The sequence below is a fragment of the Eimeria maxima genome, genomic scaffold, assembly GCF_000499605.1.
Source record: "Eimeria maxima Weybridge genomic scaffold, Emw_scaff72, whole genome shotgun sequence".
Classification (NCBI taxonomy): Eukaryota; Apicomplexa; class Conoidasida; order Eucoccidiorida; family Eimeriidae; genus Eimeria; species Eimeria maxima.
In genome coordinates this window covers 32,501-59,409 of record NW_013566715.1, presented here as the reverse complement: position 1 = coordinate 59,409, position 26,909 = coordinate 32,501, and the positions used below count along the sequence as shown (strand labels likewise).

Sequence of the window (26,909 nt, the reverse complement as noted above, 5' to 3'; positions counted from 1 at the left end):
CTGTTGGGCGGTTTTTAGGATTTGCAGTGTCTAGGGTTTAGGGTTTAGGGTTTGAGGATCGCTGCGATCACCACTGCTCCTCGCCTAAACACTTTATGGTTTAGTCTTTACGGTTTAGTTTTGTTGCTACTGAAGCGTCGTTCCTCCCCCCCCTGCATCCTTCTCCTTCCTCCTTTTACTGGTGGTGAGGGGGGTACCTCGAGGATACCTGGAGCCCCCGTTTTGCCTTTCTTCGAGTTCTTTCTTTTCTTATATTGCCTCCTTATGCATCTAAAATGTGGGTTTAGGTTGTCTGATTTCCCGTATTTCCTCTTCCCCTCCTTAATAGAGGATATTTTCTTCGCAGCAAGAAGGAGACTTTCCTAAACTTGTTTTTTCTCTTCCCCCCCTCCACCTTTTCTTTTGCACCTTTTTGCTAATATGTCTTAATATATAAAGTCTTCTTTACATCCAAGCCCTAAAACAGCACTGGTCTTTCTCCGCTTTAGGCCTTTCTCCTCTTTTTGTTGTCTCCGCTCTATTCCTTCTAGTCTCCTCTACTCCTTCTAGTGTCTCCGCTACCCTTCTACCGTCTCTACTCTTTACATTCAACTCAATGCATCTCCCTCTAGGAGACACCAGCGGCAGCTCTCCTTGGGGTCCCCTGGGAGTCCCCTTATGGGGGCCCCTGCGGGGCCCTCAAGGGTTACCCATTAGTTCCCGAGCGGCAAGGCGGCAGCAGCAGCAAAAGGTGCAGCGTAACATCCGTCTGTTCGGCTCGGGGTTCCCTGATATAGAGGCGCTTGATGTAGGGCCACCTGATATAGGGGCCCATGATATGGGGACCCCTCCTGCAGGGGCCCCTGTTGTAGGGGCCCCCTCTGGTGTATTGTATCCTTTAGATATATCGATAGCATTAAGGAAGCAGAAAAAGGAGGGAAAAGGCAATCTATTAAATGATAAGGAAAAACTTAAGAAAATGGAAAGCCCTCACTTTGGAAAGAGAGAAAAAAACCAGTCGGGACCCTTTCAAAAAGTAAAGTGCTGCTGTTGATGCTGCTGCTGTTCGTGCAAATGTTGCTGATGCTGCGACTGCTGCTGCTGCTGTTGTTGCTATTGCTGCTGCTGCTGCTGCTGTTGCTATTGCTGCTGCTGCTGTTGTTGTTGCTATTGCTGCTGCTGCTGCTATTGCTGCTGTTGCTGCTGCTGCTATTGCTGCCGTTGTTGTTGACCGATGTTCGCTTTCCGCCTCTACCGTGGAAGGTCTGTGTCTCTGCCCGTTTGCGCGTCTCTCCGTTTTGTTACAGCAGCAGCAGCCGTTGTCTGCTTGGCCTGTGGGCACGCTTGGGGCATCTGCATGCAGCTCAGCAGCAGAAGCAGCAACAGCAGCAACAGCAACACCAGCAAGGAGAGCAAGACCGCAACGGTCCCCACCTCGTCCCCTCCCCCCTTATCGCATAGAAGGTATAGGAGAATTTGGGCCCTCCACTAAATGTAAAGGTCTTAAACCCTTATACACAATCCGTACGACACAACCCTTCTCGGGGACCCCCCCAGGGGCTTTTCGGGCCTCGAGGAGGGCACGTTCCTTCGGTGCCCCCATAGGGGCACCACTGGAGGGGCCATCAAGGGACTACTGGGAGTGGGGCCCCTCGGGGGGCCCCTCGGAGGACCCCCTGGGGAGCCCGCGGGGGGGCCCTTTTGTATATGAAGGGTTGGAAAGGGAGATGGGCGAGCATGTGGGGAGAGGGTTTACTGATGAAGAGGCAGGAGAAAGGAGACAGGTGTGGGGAGGGCACGAGAGAGAAAGATGGAGGAGATCCGGATTGCTAAGGCAGTTAATGAAGGAGGGGAAAGTAAGAAGGGGAATATTAAGGAGACAAAGGAGACAAACACTAGGATGTATTGTTTGTAATTGCATGCATTCTTCTTGCCCTTGTTCGCTGCACTGTTTCTCTTTACTGCCTCTCTTTATTGCTTCTGTTCATTGTCTCTCATTATTGCCCCTCTTTATTGTCCCTCTTTGTCTCCGTTTTTTGTTTCTTTTGATTGTCTTTGTTTTGCTGTTTTGTTTGCTGCTGCCGTCAGGTAATTCTCCGTTCTGATTATTCGCAGCAAATGCTTATGAAAGAAAAACAAAAATATTTTAAGAGAAATAGAAAGACTTTAAAGAGCAGCAGACACCATTGGGAGCAGTCTGCTGCTGCTGCTGTTCCTGTAGCTGGGTGGCCCCCCTCACGCCCAGGGGACCCCCCCGTGGAGCAGCAGCAGCAGCAGCAGCAGCAAATAAAAAGGAGACAACAGCAGACAACAGAGAAATTAGTTGTAACTCAACAAGAAAGGACACCAAAGGAGACACTGCAACACACACACGCCAATATCGACCCTAAGCTCCAAGGTACAGACAGCGAGGTTGTTGCTTAGCTGCTCATGACTTTTATTGGCACTGGCTTTGCTGCTGCTGCTTTGCCATCCAGCTAGCAAGGTTGCTAGCTAGCTAGCTAGCTAATTATATAGCAGCACCTTGCTGTGCACCAGCTGTTGCTGCTGCTGCTCTGTTTAGGGATATTGGAAACGGAAGCTGTGCGCCTTTTTGAGGCTGCCACTGGAGACCTTCCCTCCATCTTCGGGGGACTACGCAAAGCAAGGCACGCTGCTGTTACTGCTGCTGCTGTTGCTGCTGCCGTTGGTACTGCTGTTGGAGCAGATGATTTCGTTGTGCCTCTGCTGCAGCAACATGAGAATATTGTGAAACACTTTGCTGCAATTAATGGCTCTTGCGTCGCTGCAGCAGCAGGTGCAGCAGCAGCAGCATTATTTATATTTTCTGCTTGTGTTTGCATTTGTTTAAGGAGGGAGAAACACCCAAAAGATTCTTTTGTTCCTTTTAATCGTCTTAAAGCATACGGAAGGATGATTGACCAAATAACTGCGTGTAGAAATATACAAGACGTAAGTCCCTCCTGCTTCTGCAAAAGCTGCTGCCGGCTGCTGCTGCTGCTGCTAAAGCTGCTGCTGTTGGTGCTGCTGTTGCTGCTAATACTCTTGCCGCTGGTACTAATGGTGCTGCTGCTATTAATGCTGCTGGTAATAATGCTGTTGCTAGGCATCTGTTGATGCTGCTGATGCTGGTCGTTTGTGTACACAGGAGGTTGGTTTCGAGTTGCTGTGTGCGCCTGGCAACAGCAACAGCAGCAGCAGCAGCAGCAACCGTCGTGAGCCTGTGCAGCACATGCCTCCTCCCCGTGGCATCCGAATAAACAAAAATTATGAATTATCAGAGGAAAAAATAAGAAAGGCAGCAGAAAAACTGCATGAGCCGCTGCAGGAAATGGAGCAGTCATTTGCTGCTATCGAAAGGCGAAGAATGGCCCTTTCTGAAGAACCACCCCGCATCTTAGGCGGAGGCAGATATGCTGTCTAACCCCACAACGAGCTGGTTAGCTAGCCATCTAGCTAGCTAGGTGGCTAGCTATGTAGGTAGGTGGCTGGGTGGGTAGCCGCATAGGTAACTGGCTAAGTTGCTTGCTGGCAAGCTGGTTATCCGGTGGGTCAGCTTGGCTAACTAGCTAGTTGGCCAAACGGCGAGCGTAATTTGCCCATAACTAGCAAACGATCAAGCAATGAGGCTAGCTAGATAGCTAGCTAGCCACCTAGCTGTTCCCTGGAGGAGCACGTGCCAGTGTGCTCTGTTGTTGGCAATGCCTCAGCTATCCGGCTACCTGCGGAAGGCTAGCTCATTACAACGGGCTACCTAGTCGTGGCTACCTAGCCGTGGCTAGCTAGCCGTGAATATTTAGCAGTGGCTAGCTAGCTAACTGGGAAGAGCTACCCACAAGCTCTGCTCATGCTGTGGCACTATTTGTTTTTAGCAGGCCCGTAGCTGTCTTGGCGGCAAACCCTAAACCCTAAACCCTTGTTACCAAGTCTTTACCAAGTGTTCGGCTGATTCCCACCGGCAAACCGCTAGCTATCTAGGTAGCTAGCTACGTAGCTAACTAGATAGTAGCTAGGTACTTAGGGAGGTGAGTGTCTAGCTAGCTAGACAGGCAGGTAACCAGCCGGTTTGCTAGCTAGGTACCTTCGGTAGCTGGCTACCTGGCCAGCAGATTGCCTGTTTGCCAGCGAGGAAGGTGGCTCGTTAGAGGCACAAGGGGTAGATGCGACTTGGCTACCTGATACTGCAGAGCTCAGGGGTTTAGGGACCTTGGCCGATAAATCGAATGCGCATATGCTGCGTTGCCTTCTTCACTTCTTTTCTGCTGTTGCCTCCGCAGCAACTAGCTCTCCTGCAGCAGCAGCAGCACCAGCAGCAGCGGCAAACCAATAGGAAAGAGAAACTGCACTGGCGAGTTGCTCCTGAGCATCCTAGGCAACAGCAGCGACAAGAGCAGAATTCGCAAGTTTCTACTGCTGCTGCCGCGGCACGTGTTTGGGCAGCAACTCGCTAGAAGCAGCAACGCTATACAAATAGAGATTGAGTAGCAACAGATGTGGCCGTCGTTGCTGCTGCTTGTGTTGCTGTTGCTGCTGCTTATGCTACTGCTGCTGCTCGTGCTGCTGTTGCTGTTGCTGCTGTTGCTACTGCTGCTTGTTGTTGTTGCTGCTGCTGCACTTACTCTTAAGTTTCAGAGTCCTTCCACTTGCCACGGGGACAAAATGAAGGCCGTCGATTGACAACTCTAAAGTGCAGAGGCTATGACCCTCGCTGCTGCCCTTTAACACTGGCAGCTCGCACTGCAGCAGCAGCCACAACAACAACAACAACAACAACAACAACAACAACAACAACAACAACAACAACAACAACAACAACAGCAGCAACAACAACAACAACAACAACAGCAGCAGCAGCAATAAAACAGCAATGACAGTTCAACCTAAAGATGCCAACTCTATGATTGCAGCGCAGAAGAAAATGCAAGCGCGCAGCGAGATAAGAAGCATTGGCTATGCCCCTAAACTCTAAACCCTAAACCCTAGCAGGGCGGCACTTCGTACCACGATGACTTTCTGGAGATTCTCCTCCGGAGTTTCTGGTTTCTGCTGCTGCTCCTGCTGCTGCTGCTGTTGCTGCTGCTGCTGTTGCTGCTGCTGCCCCTTCCCTGATTTTTGCTGTTGCTGCTGCTTTTGCTGCTTGTCGCTAGTCGCTGCTTTGTTGCCTGCTGCAGCACCAGAAGGAGCAGCAGCAGCACCCTTGGGGGCCCCTCCCCCTGGTGCAGCAGCAGCTGTCTTCTTCGTGTTGTTTCTTCCTGTTCGGTCTCGTGAGGCACCCCGTTTGTTGTTGCAGCGGAGGCTGTTGGATTCAAAGAGGGCTGCTAACTGCTGCTGCACTTTGCTGCTGCAGGCAGCAGGGAGCAGCAGTTGCAGCGGGGCGGGTTCCTCCCCTTCTCCCTTTGCAGAAGCATCCATGCCACCTGCCGCTGCAGCAGTAGCAGCAGCAGCAGTTGCTGCTGCTGTTGCAGCTGCTGCCGCCGTCGATGACGTTCCTGCTGTTGCTGCTGCTGCTGCACCGGACGTTGCAGCAGCTGAATGGCTCGAGGGAGCCGCACTACTCTCACGGGGGGCGGCGGTGTGGCTGCTGGCGCGGTGGTGGGGAGCAGCAGCAGCAGGAGCAGCTGGACCAGCAGGAGGAGCCTCTGGTAATACAGTTAGCCGGAAGCAAGGAAAGTGTACAGTCACCCCACACTCCAGCAGCACGGCAGCAAAAGTCCCGCTACTCAACACTGCCTCGTCATCAACTTGCTGCACATCTGCACCGGCAATAGCAGCAGCAGCAGCTGCTGCTGCTGATGCAGCTGCAGATGCTTCTGCTAACATTGATCCTTCTGCTGCCTCTTCACTAGGTTCAGCAGCGATTTCTGAGGGTTCGGGCTCTGTAGCAGCAGCAGGAGCAGCAGGAGCAGCAGGTGGATTGGGTATTGTAAACAGCAGCAGTTGGTCTGCTTGAAGCTGCCTATACACCTCAAAGATTGTTGGTTTGCTGCTAAACTCGATGCCATTAAAGGAAAGAAATAGTTGCAGCGTATACACCCCGTTGCTGCTGCACTTAAATGTGTTCTGTTCTTCGGCGGGTTGCTGCTCATGCTGCTGCTGCTGCTGTTGTTGCTGCTGTTGTTGTTGTTGTTGTTGCTGCTGCTGTTGCTGCTGCTGTTGTTGCTGCTGTTGATGCTGCTGTTGTTGCTGCTGTGGTTGCTGCTGCTGGTCTTCTCCTGTTGTCTCCTCTGGCTGCAGGCGAAGACACGGGCAAATAGTACTATTTGTCAGCAGCAGCAGCAGCAGCACAATCACCGTAGAAGCAAAGTTAACAAGCACAGTAGCAATCGCATTATCCACAGTAGCATGGGCAGCAACAGCAGCAGCAGAAGGAACACACCTCAAGAAATATAGGAGGGATGCTTATCTCCACCTTTCCTTTTCTTATCGCAGCATCAATTCGCTGCTGATTGCCATCAGGATGAACAACAAGACAGCAGCAACCGCTGCTGCTTTTGCTGCTGCCGCTTTTGCTATTGCTGCTGTTGTTCATGTGGTCTTCCAAGCGTTGCAGCACGGTAGGACTTAAGGACTGAAGCTGCGGTGTTGTTATGGAGAGAGAAAGGAGACACCCCGAGGGGCCAACAGGAGGAGACACCGTAAATGATGAAGGAGATAATAAACTCATTAAACTACTAGAACCAGTAAAACACTCCCCTGTACACACGTAGCAAACCCTAAACCCTAAACCAGTTACATGAAGCTGGCTAGCTGGCGGACACGGCGAACTAGCTAGCTGGAAGAGACAGCTAGCTGCTGCTGACTGTGCAGCAACAGCTAGCATCCAAGCGTAGTGGTGGCCTTTAAAATCCTTTCCCTCGATGGCACGACTAGGGGTTACGGTTTAGGGTTTAGGGACTTTCCATTAAGGGAGGCGGAGACCCTGAGGAGACAGCGCGACAAGACCGCCTCAGTAAAAGGAGGAGCTGTGCACAGCAGCAGATTTCTTTGGGGGCCTACTGCAGCAGGAACAAACCCTATACACCCCCAGCTGCCATCTTCTTCCCCCTGTTGTTGTTGTTGCTGTTGTTGTTGTTGTCGGTGTTGTTGTTGTTGTTGCTGCTGCTGCTGCTGCTGCTCGGAGGACTCCAAAGAGACGGAGAAGCGAACTGTCGCCCCTTCGCAGTTGACTCCCTCGGGGATCGGCCGATCCAATAAAATCTCCAATGGGACACCCCCTACATATACACACAGAAATCTAGGGTGCAGGGTTTAGGGTTTAGGAGAGCAAAGTGAGGTCTTAGGGTTTAGCCTTTATAGAGAAAACTGAGGGTTTAGGGTTTAGGGTTTATGTGCCTTCAATTGAGACAGCTGGGGGTACAACAGAAACAACTCCCTCGGGGAAGCAGCAAAAGGAGACAGCAGCAGCAGAAGAGACAGACCAATGGTCCGCGTCAACAGACACCTGAAGTATAAATAGATCAATAAAGAAACAAATAAATAAATAAATAAATAAGTAAAGCACCATTTAACGCCTAAACCCCAAACCGTAAACAAATCGAGTAACCAGCAAGAGCAACAGGGAATAAACAAAAGCACAAAAGCTGTCTCTTTCTCGGCCTCTCTGCGTCCCCGTCTGTCTCCCTAGCTAGCTAGCGGGCTAGCTAGCTAGCTAGCTAGCTAGCTTTAGTGCCTAACCTGGATTGTCGCTGCTATTGGTTTTTCTGCTGCAGTTAGTTGCTGCAGCTGCTGCCACCGCAGCAGCTGTTTACTGCTACAGGGATTTACAATTAAACCTCGAGGGCCTAGTGGTAGCACTGGGTAGCTGCTGCAGCACTCTCCTGGGGCAGCAGCAGCAGCGGCAGCAGCGGGAAGAGTCTTGATGTATTGGCTCGCTGTTGCTGCCCGTCGCAGCCGAGCAGCAGCGCCGCCACCGAAGAAGACCCACCCTGTGCAGTGCTGCTGCGAATCCTGCTGCTGCTGCTGCTGCTGCAACTCTTGCTGCTGCGGTGGTTCCTCTCCATTCACTCCCGCACAGCCACCGTCCGCAGCAGCAGCAGCAGCGCCGTCAACTGTAGAAGCAGCAGCAGCAGGACTATCAGCTGCAGCAGCTGCTGCTGCTTCGTCCCAAGAACATCTATGGTTAATAGGTGAAGACGACTCAGCAGCAGCATCTGCATCAAACAAGGAGGTGCAGCAGCTAAAGCTGGCTGTCTCCTTCGCTGCCCGTAGCACAGGACTGGAGCAAACAACTTCCCCTTCGCCAACTAGCCAAGCCTTCAACAGCACCTCCACAGTTTCTTCCTGCCGCTGCTCTTGCTCCTGTTGCGGCTGCTGCCGACTGTTCGGGGTGGACAGCAGCCGCAGCAGCAGCAGCGCGGGCTGTCTCGCCGGCCTCTTGCTGCTTTCTTCTGGCGTTGTCTGCCCACGTTTATCGCAGCAGCAACAGCTGCAGCAAACGTGCTGCTCCTCGGGCTGCTGCTGCTGCTTTTGAATCCTTGGGAGGCCGCTGACCCGCAGCAGCAGCCGCCCCCCACCCCCTAGCGGCAGCAGCTGCGGCAGCACTTGCTGCAGCTGTGCAGCAGCAAACACCACCAGCGACGATGCCCCGCATGCAACGCGAGAGAAGCGCAGCGGGAAGCTATTCCCAAAACCCAGCTCCGCTGCAGCAGCACCAGAACCAGCAGCAACAGCCGTGAGAGCAGCAGCGGTGACCAGCAGAGCAACCGCAACAACAACAATATCACCACCACTGGAAACGCAGCAGCTTATTTAAAAACGCAAACCAGAGCAGCTGCAACAGCAGCAGCAACAAAGGCAGCAACAAAGGCAGCAGCAGCAGCAACAGCAACAACAGCAGCAACAGCAACAGCAGCAGCAACAGCGGCAGCTTACTGGGGACAGTCATGTTGCTGGAAGCAGCGAGAAGCCCAGTGCAACTGCTACTGCCGTTCTGACAGCAGCAGCAGCCGATGCTGTAATTGGTGCTGCTGTTGCTGCTGCTTCTGCTGCAGACTTGCTGCAGTGTAGTGTCTGTACACCTCGAGGGAGGGCGTCCCTGCAGTAAAAGCACGCCCTCGTGTGTTAGAAGCGCAGCAAAACCATCTCCTGCAGCAACCTGCAGAACTGGAGGAAGTGATTGTGTTGCTTTTATGCTCAAACAGCTGCTGCTGCTGCTGCTGTCGTTGCTGTCGTTGCTGCTGTCGCTGCTGTCGTTGCTGCTGTCGCTGCTACTGCTGCCGCTGCTGCTGCTGTAGGATGCATGCAAGATCTGCTGTGGCGAATAGCGGGGCATTGTGTCACCAAGCCCCAACTGGCCGTAGCAGTTCAGGCCCCAGGCCCAGACAGAACCTACTGCGGCTGCTGTTGCTACTGTAGCATCAGCAGCAGGGGCAGCAACACCAGAAGGGTCAGCACTTGCAGCATCAGCAGCCGAAGGAAGCGCGGTAAGAACAACTGTGAATCCCTCTCCTGCAGCAACTTGGATAACAGGTTGCTGCAGCAGCAGCTGCTGCGGCTGCAGCAACAAACCGCTGGTGTTGCCGATACCTAGCTCCCCACATAAGTTGCTGCCCCATGTAAAGCAGCTACCGTCTGCTGCTGCGGCTGCAACGTGCTGCGTGCTGCAGCTTATAGCAGCAACACTGCGGCGGAGACGCACAGGCACCAGGAAACGAGGTACTAAACACCACTTTACACCCTTCTGCTGCTGTTGCATCTGCTGGTGCGGCTGCTGCAGCAGCATCTGCTGCTGCAGAAGCTCCCCTTTGCTGCATATCCCCCAACCAAAGATACCACAAGAAGTAGCAATAAGGGCGTATGAATCTCCTGCTGCTGCGGTGTATGCGCAGCCGCTGCAGCCAACTCGTACACCCTTCACCTGCACCACGTTGCTACTGCTGCTGGTGCTGTTGCTGCTGTTGCTGCTGTTGCTGCTGATGTTTCTTTTGGTGTGTCTTGTCACGGAAACCAATCCCCCTTCAGAAGTAACCAGCAGCAGCCGCTGCTGCTTCCGCAGCTGCTGCAGATGCGGGTGCGGATGCCGCTGAATGCAGCACAAGTCGCTTATCCTGGGGCCTTCACTGTAGCGCAGCTCAACACTGCAGCAGTTGCTACAGCTGCTGCAGCAGCAGCAGCTGCTGCTGCTGCTACTGCATCCAGCTGATGCTGCTACAGATGGACTCTCGTTGTTGCTGCTGCAGTCACTGCAGCAGCACTTGCACTCTTCGGTTGTTCCCCTGCTGCTGCTGCTGCTGCTGTTGCTGCGAGCTCCGAAAAGGCAGATACATTTTGTGGATGCGCTGCTGCTGCTCAGAGCAGCAGCAGCAGAAGTAGGTGGGTTGCAGCTTGCGGCTGGGTCCCCCTCACTGGATGTGTCCGGCTCATCTCCTGCTGTAGCATCTTCTCCTGTCACTGTTGCATCTGCTGCTGCTGTTGCCGCTGTTGCTGCTGTTGCCTCTGTTGTTGCTACTGCATTGTATATCACGCTATCAGTTTCACTTTGCTCCATATCCTGCGCCTCCTCCTCCTGCTTCTCCTGCTGCTCCTGCAGCTGCAGCTGCAGTTGCAGGGCTGCAGCAACGTGCTGCAGCTGCCGACGCAGCCTATATGGGCATGGCAGCACAAAGGCAGCAGCGGCTGCCTGTACACCCGAAGATAGCTGCTGCAGCACAACACCTTGCAGCGTCTCGTGTCTCCGCAGCTCTCCTCTTGAGAACTTGTGCAACACCAGTATCTCACCCATGTTGCTCCTGCTGCTGGGGCTGCTGCTGGGGATGCTGTCGTCATTGCTACTGCTGCTGCTGCTCGGGTTGTTGTTGTTGCTGTTGTTGTTGTTGTTGTGGTCGCTGCTGCTGGGGTTGCTGCTGCTGCCGCGGTTAACGGTGTCTCTATAGGACACACGGGGGGCGTGCCTGCAGCTTTGTTGTTGCTGCTGCTGCTGCCGGACCGATGGCCTCATTTTCCGGCTCTGCTACTGCTGCTGCGAGTAATAGACTACTATTCTGCTGCTAGACCGTATAACCTAATCCCCAAACCCTAAACCCTAACCTTAGGGGGTGGGCAGCAGCCAGACACATGCAGGGAAGAGAGGCACGGGGCCCAAGTTTGTTTCAGATGCTTCCGCTGCTGTTGCAGTTGCTGCTCTTGCAGTTCTTCCTGCTGCAGGTTCTGCTGCAGTTGCTGCTGCTGCTGCTGCATATTTGTAATATGCGTTGCGTAAAGTAACTAAGGGGATTTGCAGCTAACAGCCTCCGAAGACTTTACGATTCCTTTGTAGCATTTCGTTTTCTTTCTTTCTTTATTTTATTTATTTAGTTAGTTATTTATGCATTTATTTAATTTTTTATTTAATGATTATATTTATACAAATAGATTTAGTGTATTTACTACATTTTATAGAATTCTTGCGTTTATTTATTTGTTGTTTCTTTCTTTTTTCTCCTCTTTCCCCCCTTAAAGTGTATGCTCACCCTCCTTTGTCCCTCTGCATGCAAGCAGTTGCCGCTGCTGCTGCTAGGTGACCCGCTTGCTGTTGCTAATGCAGCAGCAGCAGCAACGCGAGCAGCAGCAGGAGCAGAGACGGCGGCGGCAGCAGCAGCGGTAGCAGTAGCTGCGGCGGCAGCAGCAGCGGCAGCAGCAGGAGCGGCGGCAGCAGCCCCAATCTCTTTATACAGGTTCTCTATATGGCTCCACACCAGCTGAAGCAGCAGCAAACTTACTGCGCCTTTTTCCCCCCTCTTCCCCTATAGAAATAGAGAATTACAAGGAAATAATTAAAATATCCTTAAATACTTTAAAGCAAATAGTTTCTTTTCTATAAGGAATCAAATAGTCAGGGACAGCAGCCGCTGCAGCGTAGTAGCAGCTGCAGCAGTTCAGCAGCAGCAGCAGCTGCTGCTGCTGGAGTTCAGTATCGTCATCAGCAGCAGCACGCAGCAATGACACAAATGAATAGAGAAACAATAAAAAAATGAAACATTATAGGATGATTTAGCCCGTTTTATTCTCGTCATACAAGGGGGCCCCCAAGGGAAGAAAGACAGGGGGCCCCCATCGATAGGGGGCCCCCTTCAAATGGGGGCCCCCCTTGACATGGGGCCCCCCAGGGCACATAGCAGCGGTTATGAGGACTTGGCGGCAATTCGGGAAGAGGGAGATTAAAATTAATATCAAAATCCCAGGATTTAGGGTTTGGGGTTTAGGGCTCGCGGCGATGAGGGTTTAGGGTTTAGGGTCCATGACTTCTGCCTGAGAATTTCCCGTTTAGAGTTCAGCGTGAAGGTTTGAGGCTTAAGGGTTTAGGGTTTAGGCTTTAGGCTTTAGGTCTTAGGGTTTTGGTCTTAGATTAGATCCTGCGTGCTGCATGCAGCAGCAATGATTTGCTGCATGCCGCAGCAATGATTTCATCAGTTCCCGGGGGGCCCCTTGGGGGGCCCCCTTCGTCTTCGTACCCTCTAGTAGATCAATTTAAAGCAGCAGAAGTTGAATTAAGGGAAATGGACCTCGCACAAATGATCCTTAAGCAGCAGCAGCAGCAGCAAGATCATCACCATCAGCAGCAGCAAGAACAGCAGCAGCAAGTAGATGGAAGGATCGTTGGGCTGAGTGGCCTCCGTGGGCAGTGCATGCAATTCGATGAGCTGCCTCTAGCAGCAGCAGCTGCTGCTGCTACCGCTGCTGCTGCACGCCGGCACAAGAAGGGACTGGCAAGAACAACAGCGAGCAGCAGCAACACCAGCAACAGCAACACAGTCTCCTCAGGCTTACCTGAGACAGCGGTAGCAGCAGCTAGAGCAGCAGCAGAAGCAATTGTTGCTGCTGCTGCTCAAGACGGAGGCGGTGCGTTGTCTCCCTCAGCATCAGCACAAGCAGGAGCAGCAGAAGCAGCAGCAGCAGCAGCTGCTGCTGCTGCAACTCCTCCTGTGTATGCTTTCCCACATTGCCCTGGGGCCTTTTTGCTGCCAGGGGTTTTGTCGCTGCAGCAGCAGCTGTTGCTGACTGATGAAGCATTCTCTTCTTTGCTGCGGCCCCCTGCTGTCTGTAACCTCTGCCAACAACTGCAGCAGCAGCAGGAAGAGCAGCAGCAAGAGCAGCAGCAACAGTTGGGTAGCGCCAAGACTCAGGACTCCACAGCGGAAGGAAATGCCTCTGCTGCTGCAGTGTCAGCAGAAGCAGCGACAGCAACAGGAGAAGCAGTAACAGCACCAGCAGCAGTATCACCAGCAGCAGCAGCAGCATCGGCTCCCGCTGCGGTTATTCCCCATAAATGCAGCCGCTTGCCTTTGCTGCAGCAGCATATAAACTCTAATACGACGGCGCTGCTGCTTCCGAGGCCTAGTAACAGCAGCAGCTCGCATGTGTCGGGCCAGCAGCAAGTCCCTGAGTCTGCTGCGGATGAAGCAGCAGCACTGCAACAGCTGCTGCTGGTGCTGCTGCCTCCCCCCGTAGGTTTGCGCTGGTCTTCTATTGGCTCGCAAGTCTATAACTGGGGCAGCCGCACATATTATAACCAGCAGCAGCAGCAGCAAGAGCGGCGGCGGGAGGATTTGGAGGAAACCAACAGTAGAAGCAGCACCTCTCGTACCAGCAGCAGCAACAGCAGCAGCAACAACAACAACAAAGGCAGCAACGCCAGCAGCAGCAACACCAGCAGCAGCAGCAGCAGCAGCGGCCCGCCTCTGCCCCCTGTGCTGCACCGCATTGCTGGGTGGGCTCTGCAGACAGCAGCCCTGCAGCAGCAGCAGCAACGCGCTGCAGCAGCCCCAGCCGCAGCAGCACCAGCAGAATTAGCTGCGAAGCTTCAGGTAAGGTGACCTCACAGTTGCTGCTGTGGATGCAGCCGCAGCAACACCAACAATGGTAATAAGAGCAGCAGCAGCAATAACAATAGTAGTAGTAGTAGCAGCAGTAGCGACAACATTAATGGCATCAGCAGCAACAACAACACAATAGCAGCAGCAGATTTAGCAGCAAGAGTAGTAATAACGGCAGCAGGAGCAACGGCAACAGCAACAACAGCAACAATTTACAAGTAGCAGCAGCAGAAGCAGAAGCCGCACAACAGCGCTAATCACCTTTTCGAGCAACAGCAGTAGCAGCAGCAGCAACAGCAACAGCAGGAGGAATTGTATGGTTTGCTGCTGCTGCTGCTGCTGCTGCTGCATGCAGATGGCTTTAGTAAATGTATATAGACAAGGAGACAGATTAAGGGGACATAAAGATGATGCAGAGACAGATACCATCATTCCTCTTATATCCATCAGGTCTGCTGCTGCTGCTGTTGCTGTTGTTGCTGCTGCAACTGTTGCTGCTGTTGCTTTTGTTGCTTTTGCTGCTTGGTTGCTGGCGATGATGCTCGTTAGCTGCAGATCCTGATGCTGCTGTTGCTGGTGGTGTGCTGGTGCTGTTGCTGGCTTGCTGTTGATGCTGGTTTGCTGCAGCTGCCGCTGTTACAGTGGTTGCTCCTTTCTAGCACTCCGACCGTTGCTGCTGTTGCTGCTGCTTGTCGTGCTGCGGCCACTTGAAGCAGCAGCAGCAGCTGCTGCATCGGGTGAAGTGTTCATTTTAAGTTGTCTGCCGCTGCTGCTGCTTTTCGTTTGCTGTTCCGTTGCTGCTAGTGCTGCAGCAGTAGCAGCACCACGACTGATGCTGTTGCTGTGTGTCGCTTCTGCATTCGGATGTACGTGCAGCTTAGGCCTTCCTTGTCTCTTTCTTCTTGGGGGCAATACTCGCCAGTAAGAAACAGACTTTCCTGCTGCTGTTGCTTTTGCTGCTGCTGCTGATTCAGCTGCTGCAGAGCGGTACTATCCGTATTCCTGCACCCGCTGGATCTGCTATTACTGCTGCGTCTGCTGGCACTGCTAGTGATGCTGCTTTTTGCTCGTGCGGTTGCTGCCAGTACTGCTGCCGTTGCATTGCTGCTGCCATTGCATTCCTGCCGCTACTGCTGCTGCAGGGAGACTCCAATTCCAGTGGTGTTGCGATCTGGAGACGTTTTAATTCTCTCAGGGTCGGCACGACTTGCCCTTCATGGTACCCCGCATAAACACCTAACTGCTGCTGTTGTTGCTGCTGCTGCTGCTCTGTTGCTCCTTTTACTGTTGCTGCTGATGTCGTTGGTGTTGCTGCTGTTGCTGCCGCTGCTGTTACCACTGCTGCTGTTGCATGCAAAAGGACAGGGAGATCATGACAAGCCGCTGTTGTGCGCTGATGCTACTGCTGCTTACCTGCTGCTGCTGCTGCTGCTGCTGGTCCAGGTGTTCCCAAACTTCTCTACTACACACCTGTGCTGCCTGCGTCGAGATCAGCAGCAACAAAGCTTGCTGCAGGTGGCGCTGCTGCCGGTGCTGCTAAGCATGACCCTTGTAGCAGCAGCAGCAGTAGCGCTGTAGACGATGCTGCATCGCCTCCTCATCCGTTGCTGTTACATCCAACTCATCAGCCGCAGCAAGCGCAGCAGCAGCAGCAGCAGCAGGAGCAGGAGTTGATTGCCTTTGTGCGTTGCTTACCTCATTTGCTGCGAGTAGAAGCGACACTTAAATTTGTGCTGCAGCAAAAGGAGGCACGTGTGGGGTATTGGCAGAAGCGGCTACTTGAGGTGTATTCGCAGCTGCAGCAGTTGCGACTTAACTTTAGCTGTCGAGGAGATTAAAAATTTGCTGCTGCTGCTGCTGCTGCTGTTTTTGCTGCTGCTGAGAAGGAGACAATTGCTGTCTTAATAGCAAAAAAGTGGCGGCACTTAATACATGTAAATATAGAGTAATAATAATAATAAAGAAACACTAACAATAATAATAAAAATTCCTCATGCATTTAACAGCAGCAGCAACAGAAACACCACGAGACGAAGCAGCAGCAGCAACACAACAGCAGCACTAGTAACAGCAACCACAGCAGAAGTAGTAGTAGTTATTGTACTAGGAGTAGTAGTAGTAGCGGTAGCAGAGAGGCAAGGAGTTGCTGCTGTCTACCGAGCAGATCTGCAGCAGCAGCAACAGCAGCAACAGCAGCAACAGCAGCAACAGCAGCAGCGGCAGGAGTAGTAGTAGTAGCGGTAACAGTCTGTTGGGGAGAATTTGAGTAAGGACCTTGCTGCTGTTTGTGCAGCAGGTCTGCTGCAGCAGCTCAGAGACTTCGCTGCAGACCCCTAAACCATAAACCCTAAAACAATGAACCCTAGGGGCTGGAGGAGTGGTTAACCACTGGTCATCTGCTACGAAGGGAGATTGCGCTTACCCCTGCAGCTCGAGGGCTAAAAGATTAGGCGTAGGATTCAACCCCTATTGTTTAGGGTTTAGGGTTTAGGGTTTAGAGTTTAGGGTTAAAGGTTTACGGCTTTGCGAGTCGTCAGCGGCACGCCGTTAGATATTAATACTACAGCGAGGGTTTAGCGTTTATCCTGTCAATCGATACTAGACTGGCAAGTAGGGTTCTAGGCCTAGGATTTATAGTTTAGGGTTTTGGTTAAGGGTTTATTGTAGGGTTTAGGTTTAAGTGTTCAAGCCGCTAGCCGTCGTTGATGGAGCGGGAGCCCGTAGTGGTAGTAGCAGCAGCACCAGCAGTAGATGCTAATGCAGCTAAACTTAATTAAACAAATTAAACAGTTACAAAATCGACTCATTAAGAAGCAGCAGTGGCGCTCGTGACAGCAGCAGCAGCTGCTGCTGCTACTGCCGTCGCTGCTAGACTCGAGAGCAGCACCGCTAGCCCTACTGCAGCTCTTGCAGCAGCAGCAGCAACAACAGCAGCCTTCCTGTCTTCTTCTGTCTTTTTGTTCGTTGTTTAAACATTAATTTATAATTTACTTGTTGCTTCTCTTTCGCTGCCGGTTGCTGCGGGGTTAGGGGCTCCCAGGTTTGCTGCTGCCGCTGTTGCCGCTGCTGCCGCCGCTGCTACTGCGGCAGCAGCAGCGGCTGCAGCTGCACTCTTTATTACACGCTTGTGTGTTGCTGATAGAGCGGTGGAGCAGCAGCTACGACAGCAGAGTAACATCCTTTCAGTAGCAGCAGCAGGAGCAGCAGTTGCCGTTGTTGATGCCGCTGCAACGGGCTTGTGGACGCATTGAATGCTGCTGCAGCTTTTTCCCTTCTCTTTTGCTTTAGACAACTTCCTTCATTGAGGCCCCCCTACAGTTAATTGATCCTGGCAGCGGCAGCAGCAACAACAACAGCAGCAGCAGCAATACAGCAGCATCAGTATCAGCAGCAGCAACGGCTGCTGCAGAGAGAACAGCCTTGATGGATTCCAGAACACTTCGGCCTGTCTCTGTTCAAGAGTATCAGCAACAGCAGCAGCTGATGCTGCAGCGTCTGCAACTGCAGCACCAGGAACAGCAGCAGCAACAACAGCAACAGCAGCAGCAGCAGCCACAGACGCAGACGCAGCATGCCTGTCTACCCTCTCACACTGCCCACCTGTGGTTGCAGCAGCAACCCAGAGGGGATTCTACTGTAGAAACCTTCAACAGCAGCGATTGGTGCAGCAGCAGCAGCAACGGCAGTGGCGGTTGCTGCACTGGCAGCTACAGCAGAGATTGCAGCAGCGGCAGTGGAAAGTGGCAGAGACACACTGTTGCTGTTGCGACTTTAGAGAGCATTCCTGCTGCTGCTGCCGGTGCTCGACGATGTTTCGACCCCCGTGCTCATGCTGCTGCCCGCTCAGCTGCACCACCAGCAGCAGCAGCTACTGCTGCAGCAACGGCAGCAGGGTTGCAAACAAAGAGGCCAGTAGGGGAACCCATGTTCCATAGGGGGGGCCTGCAGTTCACACGAGAGCAGCAGGGGCAACTGCAGCAGCTGCAGCAGCGGCAGCAGCGGCAGCTGTTGCAGCAGCAGCGCCGAAGCAGCATCAGCTGCTGCACCTTCCAAGGCAAGCCTGTCTTTGTGCGCGTCTCTCAAGAGGCTCCAGCATCAGTAGTAGCAGCAGCAGCAGCAGCTTCAGCAAACTCAGCAGCAGCAGCAGCACGTGGAACTGCAGCAGACAGATGTAAGGGACAGCAAGTCACTAGCACGTCAACAGCACAAACAGCAGCAGGGAAAAGAGCAGCAGCAAAAATTACAGCAGCAACCAGAACAGCAGCAGCACGGACAGCCGCAGCAACAACGGAAACAGCAGCAGCAATTGACGGAGAACCGAAAGCACCAACAGCCACATCGGCGGGACAGCCAGCAGCAGCAGCAGCAGAGCCTTCCAAACCAGCAGCAGCAAATGCAAGAGCAACAAAGGCAGCACCCGCAAGAGCACCTGCAAGAACAGCAACAGCAGCAAGTGCAGTAGCAGCAAAAGCAGCTGCATCTAGAGCAGCAGTGGCAAGAGCAGCACCACCAAAGGCTCCAGCAGCAAAAGCAGCCACCGAAAAAACAGCAGTAGCAACAGCGAGAGCAGCAACAACAAAGGCAGCAGCAGCAAAAGCAGCAACAACAAGGTCAGAAGCAACAACAACAGAAGCAACAACAACAGCAGCAGCAACAGCAACAGCAGCAAAGGCAGCAGCACCAGAAACAGCAGCAACCAGAGCAACAGCAGCGAGAGCAGCATCGACGAAGGCTGCAGCAGCTAGACCACTAGCAGCCACAACAGCAGCCGTAAAAGCAACAGCAGCAAAAACAGCAGCAGCAAAAACAGCAGCAGCAAAGGCAGCAGCAGAAAAAGCAGCAGCAGCAAAAGCAACACCGTCAGCAGCAACAGCAGCAGCAACAGCAGCAGCAACAGCAGCAGCAACAGCAGCAGCAACAGCAGCAGCAGCAACAGCAGCAGCGGCAACAGCAGCAGCAGCAACAACAACCACAGCAGCAGGTGATTGCTCTCTTGGCCAATTGGAGCCGGCTGCAAAAGGAGACCATGGCGACAGCAGCAGCAGCAACAACAACCACAGCAGCACAAACAGCAGCAGCAGCAGTAACAGCAACAGCAGCAGCAGCAGTAACAGCAACAGCAGCAGCAGCAACAGCAACGCAGGTGAAATCAGTTCGGGGCTGCAAGAGGAACTGCTGGTGCAGGAATCTGCTGCGCTGAAGAAAAGCTGCAGCAATTTCAGCAGCAGCAGCAGCAGAAGCTTTTGCACCTTTGGGTTGCGTGGCAGCAGCCGCAGCACATGCGACGAGACAGCCCCCTATAGCAGCAGCAGCAGTTGCTGCTGCAGTAGCAGCAACTCTTGCTGCTGCGGAGACAGTCTCTTGTGGACAAGTGATGAGGAAACAAAAGACAATGTGCTGCAGCAGCAGCAGCACGACAAGCCAACGGATGCAGCAGCAGAACAGCAACAGCAGCAGCAACAAATGGAAGAGGCTGCAACGCAGCAAGAACAGCAGCGACAGCAGCAGCAGCATATGCAGCAGCACCATCTGCAGGATTCACTGCGTTCTGTTTGCAGAGACGAAGGTATCGGCAGCAGCAGCAGCAGCAGAGGAGCCAGCCATTGCACATACACCAGCAACAAGAGCAGCAACAGCAGCAGCAGCAGCAAAAGCAGCACCAGCAAGAACAACAACATCAGGCGCTTCAGGGGCATCACTGAGCAGCAGGGAGAGCGGAGCCGCTGCTCGGCGTGCGAAAAGCAGCGAGAGGTACTGCAGCGGCAGCAGCAGCTGCTGCTGCAGCAGCAAGAGACGATGGAGAAGCAGCAGCGCACCATTCAGCTGCTGCAGCTGCGATTAGCAGCTTTGGGGGTGTCTGTTGCAGCAGTAGAAACCTGCACACCTGCTGCAGCTGGTGATAGCAGCAAAGCTCAGCAGCAGCAGCAGCACCAGCATACAATGCAGGAGAACAATAGCAGCAGCAACAGTAGCATAGGTTCTCCAGGAGGTCCGTGGCAGGGTGCGAACGGCTTGCAACAGTTGCTGCACCAGCAACAGCAGCAGCAACAGCAGCAGCAACAGCAGCAGCAACAGCAGCAGCAACAGCAGCAGCAGTGCCAGACACAGTACTTCATTTTGACTAGCGGCAGCAACAGCCGCAACAGCAGCAGAAACAGCAGCAGGCATGCTTCTGAAAGAAGTGTGTGCTGCAGCAGGGGTGACGCGTCTCCCCACAGCAGCGACAGCAAGAACAGCAGCAGCAGCAGCAGGAGTTACAGTTTGGCCAGCAGCAGAAGCAGCGCGCCTAATAGGGGCACAAGCCGCAGCGTTAATCCTCCCTACCCGGAGCAGCAGCAACTCCCTCAGCAGCTCCCACTGGTTGTAGGCTGTGGCGCAGCAGCAGCACCTGCAGCACCAACTGCAGCAGAGCCAGCAGCAGCAAGTGCAGCAACACATGCAGGAACATGTGCAGCAACATATGCACCACACAACGCAGCAGCAACTGCAGCAGCTGCAGTGCCTGCTGCTGCTGCTGCCGCCGCTCTCTCGGGATATCTTGAGGCACGCTCGCCTAGTGGCTATCCTGGCTATGCATGCAACCCACTTGCAGCAGCAGCAGCAGCACGAGCAATAAAAGCAGCAGCAGTAGCACCAGCACCAGCAGCAGCAGCACCAGCAGCAGCGGAAGATACAGAAGCACAACAGCCTCCAGTAGCTCCTGGAGGTGTGCATGCACCTGATGCTTGCTGCCCCGGCAGTTCCCCACGAGAAGCAGCAGCATCAACAACAGAAGCAGCAGCTGCTGCTGCTACTGCTACTGCTGCTGTCTTGCCGTGTGGCAACCTGCCCCGAAACAATTTACCTGCTGCTGAAGCCTCCAGTGCAGCAGCAGCAGCCGATTCAGAGACAGCAGCAGAAGCAGCTGCAACAGAATCGGCAACAGGAGATTCAGCAACAGCAGCAGATTTAGCAGCAGCAGATTCAGAAGCAGCGGATTCAGCAGCAGCTGATTCAGCAACAGCAGCAGGATCACCAGCAGCTGATTCAGCAACTGCAGCAGAACCATCAGAACCAACACCAGCAGAACCAGCAGCAGCAGAACCAGTCACAAAAGAATCCGCAGCATTAGAATTAGCAACAGCAGCAGCAACAAATTCCGTAACAGCAGTAGAGGCGGAGGCAACCGCAGCAGCAGAAATGGCAGGAGCAGCGGCAGAGCAAGCTGCTGCAGAATCAACGGCAGCAGCAGAACCAGGGGCAGTAGCTGAGTTAACAGCAGCAACGGAATTAGCAGCAGCAACAACAGAATTAACAGCAGCAGCAGAATTATCATCAGCTGCAGAATTATCAACAGCAGCAGCAACAGCAGCAACAGCAGCAGCAACAGCAGCAGCAGCAGATCTATCAGAATTAGCAATACCAACCGAACTAGCAGCAGCAGAATCTGTAGTAACGGGACCAGCAGCAGCAGCAAAACAAACAGCAGCAGCAGCGGATGCAGAAGAAGCGGCAGCACCACAAGATGCAAAAGTAACAGAAGAAGCACCAGGAACAGAAGCGGCAGCAACAACAACAAAAGCAGCAGCAGCTGCTGCTGCACATATAGAAGCACCAGAAGGAGCAGCACCTGCAGCAGCACCTGCAGAACCACCTGCAGAACCACCTGCAGTACCACCTGCAGCACCACCTGCAGCAGCATCTGGAGCAGCACCTGCAGTAATACCTGCAGCAGTAACACCTGAAGCAGCACCACCACCAGCAGCCTCACCAGCAGCACCTGCGGCAGCAGCATCTGCAGCAGCAGCAACTGCAGCAGCACCAGCAGTACCACCTCTACTAGCCTGTGTAGCAGCAGCAGCACATGCAGCAGCACATGCAGCAGCACTTGCAGCAGCACCAGCAATACCACCTCTACCAGCCCATGCAGCAGCAGCAGAACCAGCAGCAGCACCTGCAGCAGCACCTGCAGCAACACGGGCAGTACCACCTCTACCAGCCCTTGCAGCTGCAGTAGCACCTGCAGCAGCACATGCTGCAGCAACAGCAGCAGGTGCGGCAGCAGACCAGTGGTTACATCATTGGCTGCAGCGGCCAAACCGCCATGGCGCTCTTAGCGTTTCTGGCAGCTCACGAAACTCCTCGAATAACGATAGTGAAGTGGAGCAGCAGCAGCAGCAGCAGCAGAAGCAACAGCAACCGCAACAGCAACAGCAGCACCAACAGAAACAGAAGCCGAAGCTGCTGCTCCAGCTGGGAGACAGCAGCAACACGGAGGAAGCTGCTGCTCTCTTTTGCTTGTTTTCGCCAAGGAGAGAATTGTTGCCCCCTGAGGCAATGAGAAGGAATTATGTGCTGCAGCAGCAGCAGCAGCAGCAGCGACACTTCCAGTAGTAAGAGCAGCAGTAGAAGCACCAGCAAAAGCGGCGCTAGAGGGGCGAATTGCAGCAGCAGTTTTGCCGCCATATGGGGAAACAGACAACAGCGCTTCTGTTGCTGTTGCTGCTCTTGCAGCTGTTGCTGCAGTAGTTGCTGCTGCTGCACGCACCCCACCCCACAGGGGTCGACTGCTGCCTAATTTTAGGTAGTAGTAGTGCATGCAGACAGCAGCAGCAAAAGATGCTTTAGTGCCTCAGCGGAAGCAACAGCAGCAGTTGCTGCAGTTCTCCAGCTGTTGTTGCTGCTGCTGTTGCAGCAGCTGCTGCAGATGGGGCTATTTATATATGGCTGAAGCAGTATCTGTAACAGAACCACGTGCTGCCGCTGCTGCTGCGTGCAGCGATAGCAGCAGCAGCGAGTCTGAGGTTCTTCGAGGGTTTGAATCGTAAACCGGAAACCCTAATCTGGAAACCTTATGGGTCTGGCGTTTCTTGAGTGTTTGAATCTTAGGATCGAAGCCCTAGACCCTAAGCCGTAGACACTAAACCCTAAACACTAGACTCTAAGCCCTAAATCCTAAGCCCCAATTTTCAAGCCTTAAGCCTCAGTAGGAGATAAGAGGGGTGTGTTTTGCTGCTTTATTAGTAATATTAGTATTAGATTTGGGGTTAATGGGCGGCAGGTATGTGTTTGCCCTTTATTTCTAAATAAATGAATAAGAAAGTAAACAGCCTAATTCAAAAGGCAAATAAATAAATAAAAATGAGTAAATTAACAAAAAATATCTGGATTGTTTCGTCTATCTGGTGGGGTGTCCAGTGGACCCTTTTCTATGAGCTGCACATGCACCGGAGGCAAAGAAGAATCAATCATCACCAAAATGTAAATATAAATAAATAAATAGACAAAAATATAAAAATAAACGTAAAAATAAACAAATTTGACGTATCGTTTGTTGTCTCCCCCCCTAAGACAGTGACAACCCGAGGGTTTATTATACCTGAAAACCCTATACCCTCAACCCTAAATCCTAAACCGTACGAAACCCCGAGACGGTCTCCTATGGGGTTTCTTGTGCTATTCTTTGTCTTGTAGGGGTGTAATGTTGAATTTATGTTTATGTTTAGTGTTTATTTGTGTTCAAATTCATTAGAATTTGGGGGAAAAGAAGAAAAAAGCGCCTTCTTCACCTTTACACCATTGGGGTGAATCCGCCCCTGGAGCGGGAGGGAGGAGGGTTTGCTGCTGTCGTTTTGCTGCTCTTTTGCTGCATTTTCTCTTTTATTTGTTTTATTATTTATTAATAACTAATTATTTATTTGGGGTTCGTTGTTTATACACCATAGAGACACGAAAATAGTCCATTTGCTGCTGTAACCCACAAGAGAGCGCTGTGAATCAATGGTCTACTCACAGCAGTAGCAGTAGCAGCAGCAGCAGCAGCAGTTGGTGCAACTGCAGCAGCAGCAGCTGCTGCTGCAGCAGAGAATCCCTCTGGAGTTCTTTTTGTTTCGTCTGTCTGTTTTTTCTTCTTCTTTCGTTGTTTTCCCTTCTGTTACACTTTTTAGGGTTTTGCTGCTGGCGTCATAAACCCTGCTGCAGCACCAATGTAGCGCTGGTCCTGCAAGCGGCAGCAGGAAGCAGCAGCAGCAGCATCAGCATCAGCAGGTCGATGCTATTCTCTTTTTCTTTTTGCTTGTCTTAAGCCTCTGTTTCCCCCTAACCCTTTACTAAGGGTTATTCACACAAGCCTGCTGCCTTGGGGGCATAAATTAGGGTTTAGTGTTTGGGGTTTAGGGTTTAGGGTTTAGGGTTTGGGGATCCAGCCCCCACAGGGACCGGCAATGCCATTCTCTCTTGAAGCCGCTAATAGCGGCTGTCTTGAAAGAGGAAATTACCTATGGAATCTTCCCCTTTCAGGTACCTGCTGCTGCTGATGATGATGATGATGGTGCTGCTGCTGATTGTGCTGCTGCTGCCGTGCTGCTCCTGCTGCCCCTGTCGATGAGGGTGTGGACATCGGTCGTGTCCTTTGTTGCTGCTGCTGTTTTGCTGCTAATTATGTGAAGCATGATGGAGCGACGGTTTTGCCTTGTCTGCTGCTGCTGCAGTTGCTGTTGTTGCGGCAGCAGCTGCTGCCACTGTTGCTGCTGCAACGCAGATGCTGCTGTGGTGTGGGTTTTGCTGCCCTTGATGTCTTTTTTTTGTTTTCTTTCGTTTATTTTGTCTTTTAGTTGTTATGCTAACTATGTTTTAGTTGCATTTGCTTCTGCTGCTGCTGTTGCTGCTGCTGTTGTTGCTTCTGCTACACTAGAGTCTAAAGCTGCTGTTTCTGTCCTCCGTTATCCGCAGCAGCAACAGTAGCACTAGTCTCTAGTGTAGCAGAACTGGCAGCAGCAACAGCACTAGCAGTGAGAGCAGAGCAGTACAAGCTGTAGCATCATTAGTATGAATAGCAGCAGCAACAACAGCAGCAACAGCATCTGCAGGAGTATGTAATTATGTGTATTGCATGCAGAGGAGACACCTTACTGCTGCAGCGAGGGTTTGCTGCCAAGGAGAGTAAGCTTAGGTATAGAGGAAGTTATATCGGGCAACTCCTCTCCTGCTGCTTCCTTTGAGCTTGCTGCTGCTGTTGCTCCTCCACCTCCGTCTCTTATTGAGGCAGAGACTGCAGCAGCGGCAGCAGCGGCTGCTGGTGCTGTTAGTGGTGCTGCTGCTGGCGTTGGGACAGCAGCAGACGGGATACTCGCTACAGCAGCCAGCAGCAACAGCAGCAGAAGCAGCAGCTGCAGCAGAAGCTGCAGTATCACCAGCTCCATTGAAACCCTACCAGATGCTGCTTCTGCTGCTGTTGCTGCTGCAGCAGCAGCAGAGGTTGCTGCTAGGATTGACCCTGCAGCAACGGGAACACAGCAGCAACTCGTCGCCCAACATGAAGCAGAACAGTGTGGGCTCGTTGCTGCTGCTCCAGCTGCAGCAGCAGCAGCAGCTAGGGCATCTTTGCAGTCCCAGCAACAGCAACAGGAACAGCAGCTGCAGCAACAACAACAACAGCAGCAGCAGCAGCGTGGTGTGGGTGTAGAAACAACACTGATGGTAAGCGATGGAGACCTTGAGGTGTACGTACATCCTAATGCTGCTGACAGCAACGAAGAGGGACTCTCGGGTGTACAGGCAGCTCTTGGTAGCATTGGCTTCTTGGGGATAGAGCAACAACTTGCTGCTGCTGCTGCTGCTGCAGCAGCAAGTGTGGCTGCTGACAGCAGCAACAGCAACAGCAGCAGGAGCAGCAGCAACGCCGAGTTTGCTGCTTGGCTGGCTGCTCCACTTTTACAGCAAGAGTCCTGTTTGTTGCTGCGCCATCCGCAGCAGGAGCAGCAGCAGCAGGAGGAGGATAATGGGCAGCAGCAGCAGCAACAGCAGCACCAGCTGTTGCTGCTGCACCCTTGCGGCTGTTGGCCGTTTGCATGCGTGGAGACCTGTGGCTCACAAGAAGCAGCACGCTGCAGAGGAGACCTTGTGTTAGGGTCTCCTCCTCTCTTAGGTTGCTGTTGCTGCATTGGTCAAGGGGAAGCAACAGCAGCAGCAAGGCATGCAGCAGCAAGTGCTGCTGCTGCTGCTAGAGCTGCTGCCGTTAAAGGCCCCTCGGCAGCTGCCCAGCACGCAAAGACACTGGCAGTAGCTGCAACAGGTCGTTTTCTTATTCAGCAACAGCACACCAAGCAGCAGCAGCAACAGCAGCAGCAGCAACAGCAGCAGCAGCAACAGCAACAGCTGTATTTGCTGCCCTTGACGGAGACAGAGGCTTTTCTTACCCGTCATAATCCTCTGTCTCCAGAAGACACTCTTAACCTTGCAGCGCACATACGCTGCTAAGCAGCAGCAGCAGCAGCAAAAGCAGCAGCGGCAGTAGAAGCTGCTGCTGCAGCAGCAACAGCACCAACAACAGGAGAGTCGTTCGGCGGTAGTCGGACTTTTTGTTTTCCCGGCTTCGTGGGTGGTTTAAATGTATTTTCTACCCGCAGCAGCAGCAGCAGCAGCACTTGCAAGAGCAGCAGCAGCAGCAGCAACAGCACCGACAAGAGGAGCAGCAGCAGCAGCACCGACCAGCAGCAGCAGGAGCAGCAGCAACGACAGAAAGCGCACTGGCTATAGCGTACTATCATTGAGCTCGCACCACATGGGGTGTACGTACACCACACGAACTGCAGCAGCAGCAGCAACAGCAGCAGCAGCAGCAACACCGTTTCTGTGGGATTTTCCTTTCTGTTTTGTTCTTTGCTTTTGCTGTGCTATTGGAGCGCAGCAGCAGCAACAACGGCAACAGCATGGCAGCAGCAGCAGGCGCAACAAAAGCAGCAACAGTACAGCAGCAGCAGCAGCAATAGCAGCAGCAGCAGCAGTACAGCAGCAGCCGTTTGCCGCCTCTGTTGCCCTTGGTTGTTTGAGGTGTGCGTACACCTCAACTCTGTACTCGAGTGTTTACAACAAACGGCAGCTGCAGCAGCAGCAGTAGTAGTAGCAGCAGCAGCAGCAACTGCTGCTGCAGCGCCAAAGGAGCGCAGTTGCGCCGCCGTGGCAGCAGCAGCAGCAGCAGCAGCAGCGGGTCTGTACTCACCGCAGTGTTTGTTTGGTGCAGGACATCAAGGAGGGTGCAGACCCTAAACCCTAAACCCTAATTTCTTTCTACAGCTCCAGCGCAGCAGCACAGCTGTGTCGCTGAGCTTCAGTTTGTATTTCGCCTCTGCATTACAATTGCAGTACGGTAGCAGCAGCAAC

At 53.0% G+C, this 26,909-nt stretch overlaps 5 protein-coding genes across 5 annotated transcripts in view; 4 read left to right on the top strand and 1 right to left on the bottom strand.

Annotated features, from left to right (window-relative positions):
- Nucleotides 1-595: 595 nt before the first annotated feature.
- EMWEY_00010640 (hypothetical protein, conserved) lies at nt 596-3,403 on the top strand (the record flags this gene model as incomplete). Its single annotated transcript, XM_013482710.1, has 6 exons — nt 596-1,015; nt 1,287-1,443; nt 1,585-1,835; nt 2,068-2,377; nt 2,543-2,931; nt 3,128-3,403. 6 exons carry the CDS (start codon nt 596-598, stop codon nt 3,401-3,403), a joined length of 1,803 nt encoding a protein of 600 aa, XP_013338164.1.
- A 1,157-nt stretch (nt 3,404-4,560) lies between these two features.
- Nucleotides 4,561-10,915, bottom strand: EMWEY_00010630 (hypothetical protein, conserved; the record flags this gene model as incomplete). The annotated part of the gene is made up of 6 exons (XM_013482709.1): nt 4,561-4,716; nt 4,981-6,207; nt 6,356-6,672; nt 6,999-7,193; nt 7,752-8,618; nt 8,851-10,915. 6 exons carry the CDS (start codon nt 10,913-10,915, stop codon nt 4,561-4,563), a joined length of 4,827 nt encoding a protein of 1,608 aa, XP_013338163.1.
- A 1,438-nt stretch (nt 10,916-12,353) lies between these two features.
- Nucleotides 12,354-15,607, top strand: EMWEY_00010620 (hypothetical protein, conserved; the record flags this gene model as incomplete). Its single annotated transcript, XM_013482708.1, has 4 exons — nt 12,354-13,760; nt 14,125-14,219; nt 14,912-14,988; nt 15,213-15,607. 4 exons carry the CDS (start codon nt 12,354-12,356, stop codon nt 15,605-15,607), a joined length of 1,974 nt encoding a protein of 657 aa, XP_013338162.1.
- A 1,585-nt stretch (nt 15,608-17,192) lies between these two features.
- On the top strand, nt 17,193-22,142 carry EMWEY_00010610 (hypothetical protein; the record flags this gene model as incomplete). The annotated part of the gene is made up of 1 exon (XM_013482707.1): nt 17,193-22,142. One exon carries the CDS (start codon nt 17,193-17,195, stop codon nt 22,140-22,142), a length of 4,950 nt encoding a protein of 1,649 aa, XP_013338161.1.
- Nucleotides 22,143-23,971: 1,829 nt separating this feature from the next.
- Nucleotides 23,972-26,909, top strand: part of EMWEY_00010600 (hypothetical protein, conserved) — a gene marked incomplete at both ends in the record, with an annotated part of 3,253 nt that continues 315 nt past the window's right edge. Inside the window, 4 exons of the mRNA XM_013482706.1 lie at nt 23,972-24,047; nt 24,646-25,947; nt 26,156-26,317; nt 26,437-26,736. Coding sequence (XP_013338160.1) covers nt 23,972-24,047; nt 24,646-25,947; nt 26,156-26,317; nt 26,437-26,736 — 1,840 coding nt within the window. The remainder of the gene's footprint in view (nt 24,048-24,645; nt 25,948-26,155; nt 26,318-26,436; nt 26,737-26,909) is intronic.